This window comes from Oncorhynchus masou, chromosome 13 (assembly GCF_036934945.1).
Source record: "Oncorhynchus masou masou isolate Uvic2021 chromosome 13, UVic_Omas_1.1, whole genome shotgun sequence".
Classification (NCBI taxonomy): domain Eukaryota; kingdom Metazoa; phylum Chordata; class Actinopteri; order Salmoniformes; family Salmonidae; genus Oncorhynchus; species Oncorhynchus masou.
In genome coordinates this window covers 17720199-17737022 of record NC_088224.1, presented here as the reverse complement: position 1 = coordinate 17737022, position 16824 = coordinate 17720199, and the positions used below count along the sequence as shown (strand labels likewise).

The 16824-nt window shown below is 44.5% G+C and overlaps 1 protein-coding gene across 14 annotated transcripts in view; it reads right to left on the bottom strand.

The window, feature by feature from the left end:
• Positions 1–691: 691 nt before the first annotated feature.
• Positions 692–16824, bottom strand: part of LOC135551840 (nuclear transcription factor Y subunit gamma-like) — a 61977-nt gene continuing 45844 nt past the window's right edge. For 6 of the 14 annotated variants that reach the window (XM_064983084.1, XM_064983089.1, XM_064983086.1 and 3 more), the window contains 10 exons: positions 15135–15238; positions 14864–14935; positions 12690–12803; positions 8303–8398; positions 6856–7014; positions 4744–4815; positions 3316–3468; positions 2930–3040; positions 2481–2534; positions 692–2390 (listed from right to left, as the gene is read on the bottom strand). In XM_064983084.1, the coding sequence (XP_064839156.1) occupies positions 2271–2390; positions 2481–2534; positions 2930–3040; positions 3316–3468; positions 4744–4815; positions 6856–7014; positions 8303–8398; positions 12690–12803; positions 14864–14935; positions 15135–15238 (1055 nt within the window). In that variant the 3' untranslated portion in view covers positions 692–2270. The remainder of the gene's footprint in view (positions 2391–2480; positions 2535–2929; positions 3041–3315; positions 3469–4743; positions 4816–6855; positions 7015–8302; positions 8399–12689; positions 12804–14863; positions 14936–15134; positions 15239–16824) is intronic. The other 8 variants (XM_064983085.1, XM_064983090.1, XM_064983091.1 and 5 more) reach the window with 5 other exon arrangements.

The window sequence follows — 16824 nt, the reverse complement described above, 5'->3', positions numbered from 1 at the left end:
AAGACACCTACTGTGTGGCCATAGAGAACTTACACTTAGGGTTGCTAAACTACTGGTAATCTACCAAAATGACCAGAATATTCTGTAATTTTGGTAATAAACAGATAACCTATGGCAACATTAGTAAAATATATTAATATAGTATTCATTTTTTAAATCTGTGTCCATGAGTTGCAAATGAGTTTCTAGTGGATATACCATATGGTTCAGGAGAAAATACCAAAATGTATGAAAAAATTATCAACAATGGCATTATTTTCAATTAACTCTGCAACTCTTACAATTATTGACTTCAGTCAAATAGATGTGCAATGGCTGGAGCAGAATGGTATCAAACACATGGTTTCCATGCATTTGATGCCATTCCATTGATGGTTTATATTTAGGATAATATTTTAAAGCTTTGTTATTTTATTGTTATTTTAAAATGATCTTATTTAATTATTTGATATGTTCTATGTGATAAGGCCGCACAGAAATCTGTACATTATCACAGGTGTCTAATTATCTGAAGTACCCAAAATGGCTATACGGTATGCAAAATTGCTTTGCTGAAGATCAGTGCCTGTTGTACTACACAGTGGTTACCAATAGTTTATGAATAGATTTAAATCCTCTTACATAATCTTTTTTTTATGCACACATCACAACAATACTGTTGGGGGAAAAATGCAGAAAAACTTCTGTTGAATAAAGATTGCATGTAATGTTTTTTATTTGCATTTTATTTTCTCACAAACCCAAAGTTTGCTTACAAAATAGAATGTCTACCCATCTATTGCATATCATGCTGGCAGTTTAAACTACATGCAAATCGACAATAATAAGAACAGCAATGATAACAATTCAACTTTCTAAATAAGAAAGGGGAGGAGGGAGAGGGGTGATCATAAAAACAAATTAACATTGACAAGTTACAACAGGATTTCAAAATAAGAGTTTATAAAAAGAGGCCTTTCTTCCAGTGGAGTTGTTTTTATACATTAGGCTTCCTCAGAGCAGGCAGGAGAACCACAAACCTCTCTGGATACAGGAAACAGTAAAGGGAGAGAAATATAGAGAAGTGGAGAAAGAAGAGACTGCATAGAGACAGAAAGGCCTAACCTCTCCCTGCTCTAACAATGATAGAGTGATCAGTGGAAATTAATGGAGAGACGGAGAGGGGAATAGAAGAGGAAATAGAGAAGAGGGGGCACTGAAGAGGTGAATAGGATCACTGGGCCATAGGGAAAGTATACTGCAGTAACTGCACAATATTGAATGACACACACACACACACACACACACACACACACACACACACACACACACACACACACACACACAGGTCATACATACAAAACTCAATCATACAGTTAGAAGCCCTTTCATCGATGGCAATGACTCGTCAATGTGAAAAACCTGCCAGAAACTAACATAACTTAATTGACCTATCATGGCTGGTCTCGTACAATTGACAATGATTTATTGTGAAATAAATGGGTTAGGTAAGAGTATGGCTTTATAGATTATTATTTGAAACGTCTACACATAAAAACATTACAAACAAAGGATTTATGTTATCTTGGCTTGTAGACAAAACAAGGGCCAAGCCTTCCATCGGATGCATCCCAAAGCATTCTATTCCCTATATAGAAAACTACTTTTGACCAAAACCCTTTAGACCGTGGTCAAAATGAGTGCATTGTATAGGGAATAGGGAGGCATTTGGGACGTCCCCATAGAGAACCCAAGAGCCACCCATATGGTGTACTTCACAGAGAGACAGAGAATATACAGAGGAGATTTGTACATAAAGGTTTTACAGACATTGAGGATGAACAGCTGGTCACTAAAACGGAGGAGAGTTGAGTCCTGGAGGATTCAGTGTTTGGATACCCTGTGTGTAGCTCTCATGAATGGGGGCTTTTTTGGGGAACGTATCAGGTGAGAGTGGGTGCCTGGAGGAACTAACAGAGGCAGAGAGAGACGATATTAAATGGGAATGAGAGGGAGTTGTAGAGCAGTCCCTTTGGTATCTGACCCAGTATACTGAATTAAGAACTGTTGTTGCCAGACAGTTCCTTTTAAGTACCGGTATCATGTCATAGACCAGTGTATTGAATGAGAGTAAGAGTACATCCCAAATGGCACCCTATAATGGGCTCTACTTTTGACCATTTTGGACGCCTCCTAGGAGGTCCCTTGGCGTTTGAGCCAGTGTTGTCCTTATGGATGGTAGCAGGTGGTGTGGTCAATGGTTTGGTGGTCAGGAGGATGCTTCCAGAGCCTCAGTCTGTGCTGACCTGTGTGGTGACCTGTCCATCAGCCGTCTGATTGGTGGACTGGATGAACAACGGCTGGCTCAGGTCCTGTCCCGCCGGCATCACCTGCTGAATCTGATACAACTGCTGTAAGGAGAGAGAGAGAGAAAGAGAGAGAGTAAAGGATGTGAGTGAGTGAGCGACAGGAGTGAGAGGTCACTGAGATGTTCCTCTTACCTGTCCGTCAGTAAACTGGTTGAATTGCTGCTGGCCTTGCTCTGTCTGTGTAATCTGAGAACAAACCAGAGAGAGAGAGAGAGAGAGAGAGACAGAGAGACAGAGACAGAGACAGAGACAGAGAGAGAGAGAGAGAGAGAGAGAGAGAGAGAGAGAGGAGTCAGTCAGTCACAGTGCTTCACACATCCACTATTCAAACCTACACATCTATTAAAATGCAACTGAAGGAAATTAACAATATAGAAATAGATTTACAAAACAATATTGAAAACACACATTTTTCAGATGAATAATCTTATCATATTTTGAATGTTATCATATGTTACTACCTTAATGATATTTCATAAACTAACAGTGATACGGTACCAGACACTACATTACAGAGGTGAAGTGTCTACATACATCTGATGCGATACTATGGATTTTTTTTAAAGGTCCATGTTCAGTACCTGTACCTGCTGAGTGTTACCCAGCGTCTGGATCTGTCCCTGAACCACCTGTGTGCCAGAGACAGGCTGTGCCAGCCGAATGTACTGCAACTGACCATTGTTCAGCTGCACCTGCACACAGCCACCACACGGGGGAGACACACTTTAGGATGGGAAGGTCATAGATACACAATACAGAGGTTATCATGAACACTGAGCTAGTTAGAGCAGAGCGTCAAAATGGAGGACAGTATAAGGTTCACCAACTATAAGGAGATTTATCTCCAATATTTAACTGAAGAAAATGTTGTGTAAATATCATTAGAAAATGGAGCTTTACAATGATTATAATCTTTCCAGTAAGGTCATTCTAGGAGACTTTCCTCCTCTATATCTGTCTCTCTTACTGGTATCTGCTGGATCTCTGCGGAGTTGGTGATTATCTGCTGCATGACCTGCATGGTCTGTCCTGACTGCACCGTCTGGGTCTGGCCCTGGGACGACGCCTGTACTATCTGGACCTGCTGGTCTCCCACCTGCATGGTCATTGGAGCCCCTCCCTTCAGGGTGGAGAAGGAAGAATCATTGTTGAATGACTGAGAGTCTGGGGACTGAGCCATGTAATGTGATGATTGTCCCAAAGAAAGAAGGAAAGAAAGAAATCCAGACGATCTAACGTCCCTAATAAACCAGCCGATCGGATCTAACGTCCCTAATAAACCAGCCGATCGGATCTAACGTCCCTAATAAACCAGCCGATCAGATCTAACGTCCCTAATAAACCAGCCGATCAGATCTAACGTCCCTAATAAACCAGCCGATCGGATCTAACGTCCCTAATAAACCAGCCGATCAGATCTAACGTCCCTAATAAACCAGCCGATCTGACTAACATCCCTAATGAGACAGCTAATCTGATCTGACTAACATCCCCAATGAGACAGCTAATCTGATCTGACTAACGTCCCTAATGAGACAGCTAATCTGACTAATGTCCCCAATGAGACAGCTAATCTGGTCTGACTAACGTCCCTAATGAGACAGCTAATCTGGTCTGACGTCCCTAATGAGACAGCTAATCTGACTAACGTCCCTAATGAGACAGCTAATCTGACTAACGTCCCTAATGAGACAGCTAATCTGACTAACGTCCCTAATGAGACAGCTAATCTGACTAACGTCCCTAATGAGACAGCTAATCTGACTAACGTCCCTAATGAGACAGCTAATCTGACTAACGTCCCTAATGAGACAGCTAATCTGACTAACGTCCCTAATGAGACAGTTAATCTGATCTGACTAACGTCCCCAATGAGACAGCTAATCTGACTAACGTCCCTAATGAGACAGCTAATCTGACTAACGTCCCTAATGAGACAGCTAATCTGACTAACGTCCCTAATGAGACAGCTAATCTGACTAACGTCCCTAATGAGACAGCTAATCTGACTAACGTCCCTAATGAGACAGCTAATCTGACTAACGTCCCTAATGAGACAGCTAATCTGACTAACGTCCCTAATGAGACAGCTAATCTGACTAACGTCCCTAATGAGCCAGCTGCTGCTGAGTCAAAAGTTAAACTGCAGACCTGGAGCACCAAGTGGAAATGAGATGGACAGGAGAGAAAGGAAGGCCCTCATGGGGTAAACTAACCTTCCTGATTAAATGTGGAGGGGTGCGCTCCGAGATGACATTTCCACTAGGTACAGATCTAGAATCAGCATCCCCTCTCCCAACCCTAACCTTAACTATTTAGTGGGGTAATCAGCATCTAGGAGCAACTTCACCCTACAACTAGGAGTACTGGGATTGGGGGGGGGGGGGGAGTTTACCGTGATAGGTGTGCCCTGTGACTGGGCTACCTGCACCTGCTGTAACTGTTGCATTGTGGTCCCCTGCAGCACCTGAAGGGGGGAAGGAAGAGGGAGGGAGCTTTACAAACATGACTACAAGCACATGCAGAGTGCAGAGTGCCAAGGAAAAAGTAGCACACACACACACACACACACACCTGTCATCAGATCACACACACACACAGTCAGACACCGGTCATCAGATCACACACCCACAGTCAGACACCGGTCATCAGATCACACACACAGTCAGACACACACAGTCAGACACCGGTAATCAGATCACACACACACAGTCAGACACCTGTCATCAGATCTCACACACACAGTCAGACACCTGTCATCAGATCACACACACACACACACAGTCAGACACCTGTCATCAGATCACACACACAGTCAGACACCTGTCATCAGATCACACACACACACAGTCAGACACACACAGTCAGACACCGGTCATCAGATCACACACACAGTCAGACACCGGTCAACAGATCACACACAACAAACAATGAGCATGTGAACTGAATTATGGTTGGAAGAAATGTATAGAGCAGAAGTGATGCAGATTTAATGGAGAAAGAGCAGCTGTTAATGAAGATAAAGATGTATCCTACAGTAGGAAATGGGAGTTCCAATAAGACACTGTAGATGTGCAATAGAAATGGAGGTTTGGTTTCTTAACAGATCAGTCCGTGAGGGACTTTGTGGCCCGAGAGGGAATGTGACAGAACTGGTGCAACAGTGACGACTAGTGACACCGAAAGCTCTTAGCAGGCAAGTCTGGCAAAGACACACACACACACACACACACACACACACACACACACACAGAGGAATTGAGCAATGAATTAGGACCTCATTACCCTCCTCCCTCAATCCCCAGGTATCTCACACTTTATCCATCTGTTTTTCAGATCCTTTCCCCTCTTCCATCCCACCATCCCGCTTCCTCCCTGGCCTCTTAACTGTAACCCAGTAGTCTAAACTAGTCACCTATTCTAAGGTGCCAGTCATGTAGTGCCCTCCCCTGCTCTGCTCGGTGACTGTGGTAGTAACAGTAGCAGCTCTAGCCTGACTGTGGCTTTGGAACTGTGACAGATCAGTGAAACGAAGGCAGCCTGCTGAAGCAAGGAGAAAGAACACATTCAACAGGGAGCGAAAATAATGGAGCAAGAGAGGGAACACAAAAGAGAGACAGAGGGGTGCCTGGGGAACCACACTCAGAGAAGGAAAAAGACTAGGGATGAGGGGGCAAACCACCCATCTGTTTACTCATATGTTCCTCCTCTTCAGAGAGAAGTACAGCGGAGTCTAGGTTGCATCCCAAATGGCACCCTAATCCCTATGGGCCCTGGTCAAAAGTATTGCACTGAATAGGGAATAGGGTGACAGGGACACAGCCCTCGTGTTACTGTACTGTTCTGGACATCCAGCAGAGAGGGGAGTGACTGAAGTGGGCAGATCAAATGGCCCTGTATCACTGCTTTTATAGCTGTGTGTTTGTGTGCTGGGTGTGAACGGGACATTCATCCCTGCTGGTGGGAAAGAGTGGAGGCCAGAGTGCGGTTTGGCTGTGCTTGCCAAGGATAATATCAATAAAACCCACTGTTATTACCCCATTCACACTGCTTTATAGTGGACAGGGTTGGAGAGGGTTGTTGACTGGGAGAGTGTTAGGAGAGCTGGTGATCTGCCAGGCTGTGTCACGGTGTGTGTGTGTGGTGTACACTACATCTTTGCCTAGGCTGACTGTTGGTAGCTTACCGGTTGTTTGTGGAGTAGCATGCTCCGTGTGTCTGGTGTGGTGCGTGTGTGTCTGGTGTGGTGCGTGTGTGTCTGGTGTGGTGCGTGTGTGTCTGGTGTGGTGCGTGTGTGTCTGGTGTGGTGCGTGTGTGTCTGGTGTGGTGCGTGTGTGTCTGGTGTGGTGCGTGTGTGTCTGGTGTGGTGCGTGTGTCTGGTGTGGTGCGTGTGTGTCTGGTGTGGTGCGTGTGTCTGGTGTGGTGCGTGTGTGTCTGGTGTGGTGCGTGTGTGTCTGCACACGTGGTCTCTCCGTCTGTGTCAGTGCAGGTCTGTTCTCCAGTTTACCTGTCCTTGCTGTGGCTGTGCGATGATGATCTGTCCAGGCTGGATGGTGGTAGCCTGTTGTCCAGTGGCCTGCTGGCCCTGCACCTGGCCTGGCTGCTGAGCCAGGGTGAAGTAGTACTGAACCGGCTCTGCTGGGGCCACCGACTGACGCACTTCCTCCTGTACACATACAAAAAGAGAGGGGGCAAGAAAGAGAGAGAGAGAAAAAAAAGAGAGAAAGTGAGAGAGAGAGCGAGAGAGGTGGTGAGAGAAAGAGAGAGGGGATAACAGAGAACCCTATCAGTCCATTACATCTCCATGAATTATTTTGCCAGTGTAATACAATAGGTAAGAGACCCAGATTAATAACTGATAGGGCCTGGATGGATGAGTAATGTGATTCTAAATAGAGGGTACATCCCAAATGGCACCATATTCCCTATTCAGTGCACTGCTTTTGACCAGAGCCCTATGGGAACCCTATGGGCCCTGGTCAAAAGTAGTGCACTACATAGGGAATAGGGTACAGATTGGGACACAGCGGAGGATCCATTAGCACTGGAGGACCTTGATGATCCCAGTCGACAACACTCAGGCTCAAGGCCTTATGGGTCTTCGTCAAGACAATGGGTTTTCACAGCCCAACAACACTTTTCAGAACACAAGAACACTTCAGCAGACAGAAAGGGATCGTTTCCATTCATGAAAACAAGACCTTGGCACACTATTGAGAATGTTTTAATCATAAACTGTGAATGGAAAGCTCATTCAATGACACATTGGACATTTCGTCAGCCATTAACAAGCATGAAGGCTCTTTGTGTCTAGTCTGATATGGTCTAACAACTGCCAGTTAGAGCAATGCCACAGCACTACAAGCACCATATTTCTTTGTGCTCAGAAAAGTCAACTCAAGGCCTCATCATTGTCAGAAGTACAAGGGAACAGTTCCCTAAAAGGTGCGGGTTTGTTGATCTTCCAGGCTACTGTAGGAGGTGGCAGTTTCCCCGTCACCAGAAGCGTAAACACCCCTCTCCCAGCTCGATGATGTCACAGCTGAGAGTGTAGGATGTTTACACCCCTGGCCACAGACTTGGTGAATCGGTCTATTTAGGTGGCCACAACTTAAAATGCTTAGGAGCCACTGTTCAACACACCATCAATCTGAGTCAGGACTGTAATGTGGTAGAGGGGTCAGCCGTTAACACAGTGGTGATTATGTTGATAGTGATTACAAGCTATGGGGTATTGGTGGTGGTTCTGATGGAGATTAGAGGCTATGGTGGCACTGTTGGAAGTAATGGGCAGCCAGACGCTGCAAACATCCGACTGAAAGCCCTTGCTGTCCAAACCCCAGCTTCCAGTCAAGGATGTTTACAGCGTCTCTAGGCTGCCAGGAGTGGTACTCCACCCTGACGGGGTCCTGAAAGTAAATGTAGATAGACACACACACACACACACACACTACCTGTCGTTTGGGGGGCTTGAGCTCGTCCCGGGGCACAATGTCGATAAGGAAGTCAAACTGGTCAAACTTCGTTATCGCCATGGCAATGTCGTTCCTCTGTAACACAGGCAATAAGAGTTGAGGCTGAACATTAGGCTCCTCATCAGTATGTGAAAAAACTAGGCTAAATATAAAACTGGCTTTGTACTTCTGTTGCTGCTCCAAATATAGCCTTTTTGAAAGCGTTCGAAGAAAAGACAGTTTATAAAAAACTTCTAGGTCAAACTCGAACAGCTTTGTAAACAATAGTAAAAAGGAGTTTGCTCTCAGTGGAACTGTAAAAAGCGTTGCCTACTTCAATCAACACATACCATGTAAAAACAGCAGAATTAGCCATAGAGCCATAGGCCCAGTGTGAGCAGCACCAGATTAAGGACACCGGGAGTTGTGTGATGTATTCTTAGCATCACTGTCCTCCGAGGCCCACTCCTCTAGTGTGTGTGTCATTTTCCACAGGATATTGGCATCTAAGTCCCCCCATTGGGGCACCCTACATATGTGTATTTATAGCGCTGTGAGATTAATATATCAGGTAACACTGGGTCACATCCACAGTTGTTATATTGATGAGCGTCGCCATGGAGACCCTGATCGGCGTGCCGTTGGCACAACGGAACCCTAGCACCGACGAGAGCCGGAGTGTGTGTGTGTGAAAGAGAGATAGAATGAGTGTGATTGCAAGCAGAGCTGTCTTATTAATAAAACACATGTAACACCACCTGTGGTGTAAAAATGCAATTAACGTGAAGAACTTGAAACCAAATTGGCATTCTATTTCGAGGTTATTAAAGGGTAGGAAGCATTTGTTTTTACTCACCAAAGTAAAAACACAGTGTGGTCAAAGACTTAGTAACTTAGTTGTAGTCACGATATGGTTACCTATAACTACAAACATACTTATGTTTCGTTTTTTTTCACATATTTAATAACTTATGTCTTCTAAACTACCCACAATGCACTATTTCTCAACGTCTTATGGAGAAACTACTCTGCGTTAGTTAGCTTGAGTTGGCTAACGTTAGCCAATAGCCATGCAGACCGAGTGTTGTCAGTGGTGAGCTATAATCCACCAAAAACAAGGCGGTGTTAACCTCTTGATGCTATGGGGGCGCTATTTCATTTTTGGATAAAAAGACGTGCCCGTTTTAAGCGCAATATTTTGTCACAAAAAGATGCTCGACTATGCATATAATTGATAGCTTTGGAAAGAAAACACTGACATTTCCAGAACTGCAATGATATTCTCTGTGCGTGCCCTAGAACGTGAGCTACAGGCAAAACCAAGATGAAACGGCATCCAGGAAATCAGCAGGATTTTTGAGGCTCCGTTTTCCATTGTCTCCTTATATGGCTGTGAATGCGAGAGGAGTGAGTCTGCCCTTTCTGTCGTTTCCCCAAGGTGTCTGCAGCATTGTGATGTATTTGTAGGCATATCATTGGAAGATTGACCATAAGAGACCACATTTACCAGGTGTCCGCCCGGTGTTCTGCGCCGAAATTGGTGCGCAAACCTCTGCTGCAAGTATTTTCCCATGGAATTCAGAGAAGAAAGCAGGCTTCCACGAACGATATATCAATGAAGAGATATGTGAAAAAACACCTTGAGGATTGATTCCAAACAACGTTTGCCATGTTTCGGTCGATATTATGGAGTTAATTTGGAAAAAGTTTGACGTTGTTGGTGACTGAATTTTCGGTTCGTTTCGGTAGCCAAATGTGATGTACAAAACGGAGCGATTTCTCCTACACAAAGATTCTTTCAGGAAAAACTGAACATTTGCTATGTAACTGAGAGTCTCCTCATTGAAAACATCCGAAGCTCTTCAAAGGTAAATGATTTTATTTATTTGGTTATCTGGTTTTTGTGAAAATGTTGCGTGCTAAATGCTACTCAAAATGCTAAGCTAGCTTTGCATACTCTTACACAAATTAGTGAATTGCTATGGTTCAAAAGCATATTTTGAAAATCTGAGATGACAGTGTTGTTAAGAAAAGGCTAAGCTTGAGAGCAGGCGCATTATTTTCATTTTATTTGCGATTTTCAGAAATCGTTAACGTTGCGTTATGCTAATGAGCCTGAGGCTTTATTCACGATCCCGGATCCGGGATGGGGAGTATCAAGAGTAAACAACCAATCAGATTCCCAACACGTGGGGCCGCGTGATCTCCACAAAGTAGGGTACCAGACCTTGGCTTAGTACAAGGGAGCTACCGTAGATGACTGACTGTGCTGTTATGATCATTTCAATCTGCCTGGAGTTTTCCTACTATCGCCGTCTTATTGTAGAATCTTCTCCTCATCTCCTGTGACCAATGCCGCCTCTGGATGATTGCCTCTGGAATCTTTCTTTAGATTTACCTCACTATATCGCTATTGGATTACAGACTCCCCCTCGGTTGGTGAAATGGCCTCTCCCTCTGAAGCACCTCTCTCCTTAGCCAACTCAGCTAGGTGATTATCATGAAACCAATTTTAAACATGTCTGCAACAAATGGGGTTCCAAAACCATGATGCATCTGCAACAATCAACTATCATGTTGTGTTACTTTAAATAGATTTCCACCCCAAATTCCCATTACCGAAGGCGTCTGGATTAAATTCTCTGGTAATTTTATACAATTTTAATTTAGGTTTTTCTAACTTATTTGAATAAAACAAAATATCTTGCTGTAATTTGTCATTTAAAAATGGTATACTACTTTAAATGTGCATTAAACTAAAATATTTATTACATAAAACCAGTGTGCGTGGTCTCATCACCGTAACACTCCAATCAGTTTTGAAATAAAGTTTAAGTTAAGTTATTCTCTTATATGCCACGAATATCCACATCTTAATAAACCAATATTACCTGTAAAGACCTTGGATAATTAATTATAATTGCGGTAATTAACATTTTTGCACTGGTAATTGTGGAATTTTGGGGGGGAAATAAATAAATAAATAATAATAACAAAAATGCACTATATATATATATATATATAGTGGAAAAATGTGGAAAAATGCATAATATCTGATCCTAATCTCAGTGAACCAAAAGGTCATTTTGTGAAAAATAACACTTGAGAATTTTTGGGTCAAATACCAGTTCCGTGAGAATGATCCAACCGTTGATGCTGGTGGTTGGCTAGACTACTTAGTTATTTTAGCCTGCTAGCTAGCTTAGCCAGCTAACTTTAGCTAACTGGCCAAGATAACTACATAAACCGGTAACATTATTTGCCAACTGGTTAGATGGTTTAATTTAATGCAGCTGTGAGATAGGTGTTGATAGTAACTGGCTAAAGTAACGCTAGTCGGCTAGCAACCTTGCAAATTGGAGTTGCTTACCAAGATGACATTGAACATTTCTGAGTGGCCTAGATACAGTTTTGACCTAAATTGGCTTCGAAATCTATGGCAAGACTTAAAAATGGCTGTCTAGCAAATATTGTACAATGCAGGTGCGCAAAGCTCTTAGAGACATACCCAAAAAAACTCACAGCTATAATAGCTGTGATTCTAACATGTATTGACTCCGGGTTGAATAATTATCTAATCAAGATACTACTATTTATTGTAAAAAAATAAATAATAATAATAGTTAGAATTTTTCTTCGACTTTGACAGAGTATGTTGTGTAGAAGGTTGACAAGACATTTCAATGAAATGTATTTGAATATCACTTTGTAACACAACAAAATGTGGGAAGAGTCAAGGGGTGTGAATACTTTTTGAAGGCTCTGTGTGCATGGATGAAGAGAGAGAACTGGGGCACTCTGCTTTAATGTTTCATTGTATGGCTGACTGGCTAGTCTGCCCTCTGACACACAGGTGCGACTAGCCCGGGCTTTCAAAACCACTCTGATCAACCCACTCTTTTCTCTCCCTCTCTTTTCTCTCCCTCTCCCAGTCTCCCTCTTTTCTCTCTCTCCCTTCCTCTTGCTTCTCTCACTCACTCTCCCGTTCTCTTCTCTCACTCTCTCTCCCCACAATCACTTTCACTTTGTCTCTCTCTAGGTCTTCCCCATTCCCTAGCGTCACTCCAGGATCCATGTAATTCTCCTGGCTCTGGGATAAGAGAGCAAAATGGCGTTGCGAGTAAAAGTGGGTCACGGGAGCCAAGGTTTGCTTTCAGAGGGGACAGACAGAAAAGGATTTTAACAGAGCCGGTCCTCAGGGGATGGCGGTGTGGGGCCTCTACACACACACAGGGACCAGCACAACTGCATGGGTTGTCTTTAAATGTAAAATTGGGTCAGCAGACAGCAGACTGCATCTGCGTGCGCGCTCAGGCGCGTGACCTCTTTACAGACTAGAGAAGATGCGTGCGTGACCTCTTTACACACTAGGGAGGGTGTAACTGACCTGTAAGGTGCGTCTCTTGTTGTCTTCAGTGTGAATCCAGGCCCTCAGCGTGAGCTCTGTGATGAAGATCTGAGCTGCCTTGGCAAACAGCACTGGAGCCTCCGCACTGATCATCTATGGAGACACGGTGATGACATGTTAGAACTAGGGGGAAACAGGGAACACACACACAGAACACACAAACGTACACAACTAGATAGGCCGCCCGTAAAAGGAAGAGACCTAACCTAAACTTCTGAAAACCTTTCCACTGAGTGACATTTAGAAGTTGGGCATGTCGGGGAGTTCGCCCGGAAGGCAAGCAGCAGGCTACAGAGCTGCTGGGTCATGGCTAGCATAACAAACACACACACTCTGCGTCATGGCTAGCAGAAGGGTCCCTCTAGATGTGCAGCATATCAGTGATCTGCTGTTCTCCAAGGCTTGGGTTACATGAAGCAACTTTCATGCAATTTTAGTTGCAAATGACATCATCTCAAACAACTTTGCTGTTACATGAAGGAACTCAAACGCAAATAAAATTGCATGCAACAGCCAATCATGTCACCTGCTGCCTTACATTGTGGTTTCACAAATAATTTGTTTATCCAACCGTTTGGTTATTGTAACAACACGGATATAGAACAAATGCAGCCTGTACAATTTAGCTAGATAGCCAAAATGACATCGCAAACACAACCACAGCTAGATAGCTATGAGCCACCCAAGCTAGCAACAAACTACAATATATTTATTTTTATATATCTTTTTGCATTACAAACAGAATCTCAAAAACGCTGTAAAAATGTATAAAAGATCTGGCAAGTCTTGGGCGATGGTCTTCCACAGATTCAGATAAGGTATTGTTCATGTAACCAATGTGAAATGGCTAGCTAGTTAGCAGGGTGCGTGCTAATAGGGTTTCAATCGGTGATGTCACTCGCGCCGAGACATTGAAGTAGTTGTTCCCCTTGCTCTGCAAAGGCCGCTGCTTTGTGGAGCGATGGGTAACGATGCTTCGAGGGTGGCTGTTGTCGATGTGTGCAGAGAGTCCCTGGTTTGAGCCCAGGTAGGGGCGAGGCGAGGGACGGAAGCTATACTGTTACATTCAGACAAGCAGTTCAGGAAGGCTGGGCAGTAGCTTAAGTGGAAGGAGCTTCGATGGCACAGAGAGGGAGCAGTATCAGTCAGTTACTTAGACAAGCCCAGAGATCTTCATCAGGCACCTCCTCTGTTGTCTCCTCCTCTGTAGATAGGCTGGATAGTCCACTACTGAAGTGTAGCACCCATCTGGGTGATGCTTGGCAGCTATAAGCGCCAGAAAGACCATTACACCGCGGCAGTAGTCAGGAAACAGTCCCCTGCGAGGCGGGCCCTCTCAACCCCTCACACTGCTATATCAAATGGTCGGCCCATTTCAGTTGAAACTGGTAAGGGAGAAGTTTGGATTCACTTACATTTATTGACTGCTAAACCATGTACAATCATTTGTATACTTCTCCTGCTGTGCTAGTCTCTCTTCTGTCTACCCTGATTGCGGTTTGTGCTGCGCAGCACTGACAGCTGTGTTTACATGACAATTGGGTCGGAATTCCGAACTTTAGAATGGATCCGGTGACAAAAGTGTCTGTTTTGATTGGCTTTTGCTTGCAACTAGTTGCACAAAGTTGAAAAGTTTCAACTGGGTGCAACCAAGTTGCAGAGGGGTGTTTCACGAAGCAGTCAACAAGCAACTCAGTTACAATCAACTAAAATTGCATGCAAGTTGTAACTGCAGCCTTCAGTTCAGCTTCTTCCTCCACCCAGTTAATCTGCTTCTGCTTGTCTATTAAGCTGCTACTGCTTGTCTATTAAGCTGCTACTGCTTGTCTATTAGCCACTACGGGATGGGTGTGTGTATTGTTGTAAATTGTTAGATATTACTGCACTGTTGGAGCTAGAAACAAGCATTTCGCTACACCCGCAATAACATCTGCTAAACAAATACAATTTGATGAGGTACGATTGCAAATAACATGCCTCCTCAAAGCATTGTCTACAGAATGAGCTAGTGGGTCCTGTGAATCCTCTTCATTTCAGCCAGCTGTGGACACTTCAGCTACACATTGCCATGTGTAGCTGAATAGGGTGTTGATGAAGACATCAAAGTGATCACAGAGAGAGGTGACCTGTGATGTGTAAGCCCCGCCTCCTACCTTCACATCTTCATCCAGCTTCATGATTTTCTTGATTCGGGCGAGAGGCAACTCCTGCACGCGGAAATCCTTCTGAAACAGAGCCAACGGGTGTTAGGGGCAGGTCATGTGGAAACCACTTGTGAGGTATGTATGTGTACCACAATGAAGGGTGTGTGTGTGTCTGCAACATCCATGCTTGTGTGTGTGTGTGTGTGTGTGTGTGTGTGTGTGTGTGTGTGTGTGTGTGTGTGTGTGTGTGTGTGTGTGACGGAGGGAGGGCGTGACGTACCACCGTGAGGTTCCTGATCTCTTCCATGACGCGTGGCCAGAACGACTGTAGGCTCTGCTGGGCATCGCTGCCCCCAGCGCCAAACGAATCTGCAGACATGCTCACTGCAGGGGGAGGGAGAGAGAGAGGGGGAGGGAGGGAGAGAGGAGGAGGGAGAGACCGATAGACAGGAAAAGAGTGTGAAAGGGCAAAATATCTGATTCAGAAAAAACAACATATACTAGGATTTACTGTATGAATGAACAATGATTTACTGTATGAATGAACAATGATCTTGAGCAAAGAGTCGATCAATGAAAGGCAGATGAGTGAATCAGATCTACCAAGAACAGCACACCAGAGTTGACCGACAATGGCAGCCAAAGGCCCCACTGGCCAGAGCTCGAGCAACTCCATAGGAAAACCTTCAATTAGAATACATTGAATTTTAAATATAGGCCGGGCCGTTTCTATTTCTGTTGCTGCCCATCAATCCTTGACATGCCTAACGACAGATCGCTGCATGGCACAACCACATTAGTAGCCTACAGATACATCAAACTGCATCAAACAGAAGACTCTAGTCTGTCATGTCACTGTGGGGGATTAGTGACCCCAAGTCTGAGGACAGGCCTGAGTGCCCCATTCTTTAGGCAGCAGGGATCTTGATCCTGCCATTTAGATACTTAGCAAACTACATGCATAGCTGGAGCTCTGACTGAACATAACATTTTTTGGCACATCTTAGATAGTTAACCTATTATAAGCAGTGGGGTAGCACGCACCCCCCAGAGCTTTGGGACGCCCGCACATTTGCTTTTGACAAAAATCATACCGTAGGTAATTGAAAATACCCCGGTATACCGGCACAAGCCTAGCCCAGAGTATTCCACTCCCTGTAGTAACAACTCACCCCCGCACTCAAGCACCAAAACACACACACCTCCATATCCACATAACTCTGCAACGTGAGGCCTGAGTCTGGCTCCCAGAAAGGGAACGCGGCAGGTTACTATGGCATGCCAGGAATTCTGCTGTGAACATTAGCCTGCCTGTCTGAGCCGGTCTACAGTGCAACCTCACCTCTCCCTCTCTTCTTTCCTGGGGATAATGGACAGGCAACAAGAGAAAGGGGAAACTATAATAGCTGGGTGTGGTGTGTGTCCAGTCAGGGGTGTATACAGCAGAGCAACATTAATCCAACGCTGAGAAAAAGTGCCAGAGGCTGGAACAGTGGGAGGTAAGAGACAGGGAAGGAGGGAGGGAGGGTCGTTGCAGTCCGACGGCTATGCAAACCAGCTATGTGGGTCAAACATGATGATGAGAATATGAGAGAGAAAATGCAAGAGAAAGAAGAGAGAATGAGAGAGCGAGAGAGAACGAGGAGAGCGAGAAGCATAAAAACATGACAACACAAAGACTATAGTCCTGCCTCTCAGCCATTGGCCACAGCTTAGTCCTGCCTCTCAACCATTGACCACAGCTGAGCTCATGTCCTCCATTAGTTCAAAACACAGACAGTATGAAAATAAATCAGTTCTGAAACATGAGCATTCCTTCCTGTTATTTTCAAATAGAGAGTAAATCAATCAGAATGAAATCAGGGGGGTGGAGGGGTCGATTAATCAATCAGACCAGATGTAATGGCAGGCCAGGATAGTTATTGTCCTCTAAAAGTGTTTGTGATGAGTTGGACTGCCCAGTTTCCAGT